At 46.5% G+C, this 5,459-nt stretch overlaps 1 protein-coding gene across 1 annotated transcript in view; it reads right to left on the reverse strand.

Annotated features, from left to right (window-relative positions):
• Positions 1-6: 6 nt before the first annotated feature.
• FSTL1 (follistatin like 1) overlaps positions 7-5,459 on the reverse strand; it is a 53,986-nt gene continuing 48,533 nt past the window's right edge. The window contains exons 7-10 of the mRNA XM_005420648.3: positions 5,112-5,224; positions 4,216-4,326; positions 2,085-2,182; positions 7-1,809 (exon numbers count right to left, since the gene is read on the reverse strand). Coding sequence (XP_005420705.2) covers positions 1,765-1,809; positions 2,085-2,182; positions 4,216-4,326; positions 5,112-5,224 — 367 coding nt within the window. The 3' untranslated portion in view covers positions 7-1,764. The remainder of the gene's footprint in view (positions 1,810-2,084; positions 2,183-4,215; positions 4,327-5,111; positions 5,225-5,459) is intronic.

Genomic DNA, 5,459 nt, shown 5'->3' on the forward strand with positions numbered 1-5,459 from the left:
TATACTTCTAGGTACCAGTTCATTCCTCCTCTTCAAGGAAAGCACTGTGCAAGAAGGGGAAGGTTGGGACTCAAGTCCTGCTGATCTTCACTCAACCTGGACATGCTTTTGCAGATGCAAGTGGAATTTTGCTTGAGCAAGCAATAGGGACTGCAAGATACACAGCAACAACTGCTGAAGTTGCTCACAAACAGAAAGATGGAAGTCACAAGTAGTGGATCAGGGCACATGCAACTGCTTGGGAAGCACAGCATAGGCATGAAGGCAACATGGATGTTCAGGTGTGCATGAAGTACATTTGACAACTGCATAAGAAAATCAGCTGAGCTTCAGGCTACAGAGGTGGCTATCAACAAAAGAGCATTTAATTTACATCGAGGACCAATGCTCTGAGAAACATGTGGGATGAAACTGACCCACGAAGGAATGTGAGAGTGGTCAAAGGTGGTCTGATAATGACATTGAGAAATGTGTCAGTAATGAGGCTTCCAGCCCTGACTCCAAACTCATACCTGGAATCAAAGAATAATGCTGCTGCCTCACTCCAGAGGAAGATGAAAAGCCCAAGATGATGCCAACAGCACAACTAAACAGTTTTCTACATAGTTAAGCTTTTTAAGATACTGTACTAATGGGATTACTTGGTCCCTCCGTCTCTTAGACTGCTTTGAGCAATTTAGAGAGGCACGAGCACAAACTACGAGCACATGGTCAATGCTAGCTACAAAGGTGAGAGCTAGAGAGCTGCAGTGGCAATCTGTGTCTGGTGAAACTAATTACATCCAACCCTGTCTCTTCTTCCCACGAGGGACACTGCTATCCCCCAGCTGGGAAATACCCTGTAGTGCAAGGCTCACAATTTGCCTGTGGTGTTTGCGGCAGCTGAGCGCAGTGCAATACAAACTGTGCCTGGGCATTACAGCACTGTCAACAACAAAAACCCACACACTGGGTTTTCTTGAAAGATCTAGAGCTAAAAAACATACAAAAGCTGAATCACTACCATAGGAAATAAAATAATAAAAAACCCGAAACAAAAAAAAAAAAGGGGAGTCAGCATGTGAATGTGATAAGAAAAAAATATGATAGCACCTCTAAGGAGGGGGCAGGGAGAGAAAGAGTGAGATGAGGTCAAAAGGAACCATGTTGTGTTGGAGCCCACAATGTACTGGAGGAGCTGCTGGGGACAGTCTGGTGGAAAACAAGGAGGAATGTGCTGGACTCATGCCAGCAGCATGGCACCACAACTCCCAGGTGTCACACCAGGCTGACCAGCTTTGAGGAACTTGAAGCAAAGGGTAAGGTCCTTGGACAGTGATGCCCTGCAGCACATGTGTTCAGCCACAAAACTGCCAGGCCTGTATTTCTGCAGCCAAGGGTGGTGCTGACAATTGTATTGACTGAAGACCCCCTTTACTATCCAGCATTGACCTCCATCCTTTCCCCCAGATGCAGAGGAACAAGAAATCCCTGTTAGCTCTTGGAGGGAGCAGCTGTCTGCTCTGGGGAAGGGCCCCAGAGGCTGCTCTAAGTCCCTCCCAGCCTTCCAAGGTCCCAGCAACAAAGCTCCCTGAACAAGTGGGCTCTGCTCCCCTTTCCTGGCCCCATTCTTTGTGTATTACAAAACAAATAACCCATCGCTATACATGTAAATATCTGTGACTGGGCAACTGTAGCAGACACTTGTGCATACTGAGATCAGCACTGGAGGACAGGATGGCAGGTTGGGCCCATCCTCCTGGGCTCCTCCACTGTGGAGGCCCCTTACATCTCCTTGGTGCTCATTCTCTTGGTCTTCTCAGCCGTCTCCTAGAGAAAAGAGAGCACAGAAGTGAAGCTCTGCACTGACACAGGAGCTGGTAGTGCTCTGAAGTCTTTGATCCATCCACAGACAGTGCCAACACTGGCTTGTATCTGAAAGCCCCACACCTGTACTTGTCCCCACAGGCAAGAGATTTACTCTGCTCCTCCTTCTACCTCTTACCCCCTTCTACTTCTAGAAGTCTCCAAGTGACAGAAACAGAAGGAACCCATCTGGCAAGGGGAGGCTCAGTGCAAGCAGACCTTCCCAGCTTCATGCTGACCTGATGCTTCTGCAGTTCCTGAATGTATCTGGCCATCTCCTCCTCAGTCAAACCTTGATCAGGTCGGTGTCTCTGAGCAGGCACCTTCTCATTCCTCCCTAGAAGCAGAAATGGAGTTTAGTGTTTCACAAATAGGGGATGCAAATTTCAGATGCTGAACCATGAAGAACAAAGAGAGGCAGGTCAGGCACAGCATCCCTCAAGCTTCGGAAGCCTTTGATGGAGGATGGTATGGGTTGGCTTCTTAGAAAGAGAACAGGCCTTGTGGCTGCCTGGGACTTCACAACTTGGATGTGCAGTCTGTAGCTGTCTCTCCGTCCCATGTGACTGATAATAAAGCCATGTAGAAGAGGCTGCATATTATTGAAAAGAAACACCTATAATTAGCTCAAACATCTTGGCCTCATGAAGGGAATAAATGGAAGCTCAGTGCAACCTAAGTACAATAACCAATATCTAATGAAGAGGTAATTTTACTCAATGAAGACGTAACTTGCTGATGTGTTTGATCTGATTCTTCTGTTTCATTATTCCTCTAACAATAGCCTCTAATTCCTCTGCTGTTCTGACATGGGCAGAAAGTCAAGGAATCATTATCCCATTGCATGCTTCTGTCATGGATGCAGGGAACAAAGTAGGCAGCAAGAACAGGTGTTGCATAGCAACTTTGAAGGTTGTTTCTGGAGAAGCAACAAAAAGTCTCTCATTCTGTTGCTTAATCTATGACACCTACACACAGCTCCTCTGGCAGCTCTATTAATACTACAGTTGTCTTTTCTTAGGTGAGTTCCTGCTGCTACAGCTAAGTCTGAGCTGAGGTGATCCTGAAGCCTCTGCTGCAGAAGATCAGATAAATATGAAAAGCTCTGTACACACTGCTGCTGTTTCCCTTTCTCCTACTCTGCCCAAGCTACTGACTATAGATCTGAACCAGTGTACTCCTGGTGGGTCCCACACAGCACTGAAATAAAGCTCCTGCAAGGGCCTGGTTTCTAGGGAAGAAGGATATAAAAATGCAGCAAGGGCTGAGTTTCTACAGGAGAAGGCCAGAGAAATGCAGCACCATGCTGGGAGGATGGATGTGGCTTGGGAAGGACCCAGACATTTGCCAACACAGAGAAAAGGTGGCATTCCACTGGCCCTGAACTGCGTGTGAGAAGGTGAAACAGAGAGCTGTTGTTCACAACTGCACCATGACCTCTCACAACTGTACCGTGGCTGTGCAAGTTTAAGGGCCTTCCAAAAGAGGAGCAAACCACCCCCCCTTACTATAGCACCACCTCTCTTCATCAGCACTATTCTACAGTTTTTGTGGCAAGAAGCTAAAGTGCTTTCTTGGCATTGGATGAAGGTTCCTATCTCTCTTCTTGATCAAGACAGGATCTGAGATCCTGTTTTACAAATTCCATAAACACAGATACAGTGAGTGTTGTCATCTTTTTGCAGGGGTTCCATACTATTGCCTCCTTATCACAAAAGTTTCATACCTTCTTGGTGTTTTCTCATGGGCAGCTCCTCAGAGCACTGACTCTTTCTTCTTCACAAAGGAGCCAACCGACACCAGTTCCCTTCTCAACCAGCCACCCCACTCTTATAGCACTCTTCTTCTCATTGGTTACAGCTGTGGCCTGTTAAAGTCAGGCCTGTTCCTAATCTTTGATAACTGGCCCAGCTGCAACTCCTTAGGGGTAAGATTACTTTCTACACTATCTTTTTCTTCTATTCTATCCCCCTACAAGTGAGGATATGGACACATATACAGGAAAGCTGACTTGCTCACGCCTACACGTACAGTAGCAGCCAGTGACGTATTTGGTTTGCACCAGCTGGATGCAGAATAGCTCTAGTCTGGAAGATTTAGTGCTGAATTTTCATGACACCAAATCCAAACTACAAACCCCATCAGCATTGCCCCAAGCCCAGTTACATAATTTCTGACCTCTGCAACAGTACCAAGCTTGGGTTTGACTAACATGGAACAAGTGAGGGTTATGCAGAAACCAGCCATGGAGAAGCTAAGGAAAAGCTGGAGAGAGAAGAACGGTGGATAGATGGTGCCTTTGGAAGGACACAGAGTGAGAATTCTTTTGTCCAAACCCACACACAGTAACTTTCTGGGGAGCATACGGACCCTCGCATGTCATTGCGGTGCACACCCAGTTCCCACAGGCGCAGACGCAGCGGTTGCACTCCACCTGGGTCTCTGCTCCGTCCTCGTAGGTCTCATCTTCCAGGGCACACTCTGAAGACGCACAAAACAAAGGCAGTGCTTGTGAGAGAGCGAGCAGGCTAAAGACAACATACTTTGGAGATGCCTTAGTTGAAGGGTAAGCCTTCCTTACCCCAACCACCAGAAGTTTCCTCATGACTAAAATATTCATGCTGAATTTGGTGAGTGAAATCAGCCAAAATATAATTCGGAAAAGTCAAACCCTTTGTTTTTCTTCATCAGAAGAACACATTTCAATTTCTCAATTCCTGATGAAATCTCAGTTTTGGATTTGTTTGAATTTCCTTATTTGTTACACAAAGAAAAGAACCCCTGAAATGAAAGCTTGGGTTATTCTGATCCAGGTGAGGATAAGTTGGGGAAATGATTTGGAAGGATAGTGAACTTTGAGATGATCATCAGGGAGGCTCTCTGTGTGAAAGGCAGAGCATAGCAGGACTTTGGTCTGGTCTGACTTTCCTAAGTTATCTGCCCATGAACTCCTCACATGATTGACTTCTGCACTGTTAAATACATGCCTTGACCTTACAAGCATACCATACCCATTCAACCTATGTCCTTGCTTCTAAAATCCAAACCTTTCTTATTACAAGAGCTGCAGGAGCTCTGGGACAGTAAAAGCAGTACTCTCAACAATGCAGGGACAAAGGGTGCTGTTGGATGAGAGGCAGGCATATATTAAAATTATCTCTGGTTGTGGAGTTACAGCACCTGATGTCTGGCCTGAAGCTGATCTCTTTTCTTTCCTCCCTTCCCAGGACCCCTCTTGTTCCCCAAGATAAGTGAGGAGTTCCTACTTTTCTCTGGTGGGTTGAAGGATGGGCTGAGGCACTTGAGAAATTCATTGAAGCTGAGCTTCCAGTCAGCATTTTCATCTGACAGCTCGATGAGGGCATCTACGCAGAGTCCCCTGAAAGGAAACACAGAGGCTTGTTCTGCACAGGGCTGTGCTAGGCCAGTCCCTGCTCTACTGTCTTCAGAGTGCAGGTGAGCAAAAACAGTAATAACTAGGGAGACTCCAAGATGTCTGGCAGAAGTGGCTTCTCTAAGGATACTTCATGGGATACAGAGAGAAGAAACATAGTCACAAAATACTCTCTGTCTGGCAACAGGCTGAGCAGTGGGGGGATATTCAGAACAGCAGG

The sequence above is a fragment of the Geospiza fortis genome, unplaced genomic scaffold, assembly GCF_000277835.1.
Source record: "Geospiza fortis unplaced genomic scaffold, GeoFor_1.0 scaffold1, whole genome shotgun sequence".
NCBI lineage: Eukaryota > Metazoa > Chordata > Aves > Passeriformes > Thraupidae > Geospiza > Geospiza fortis.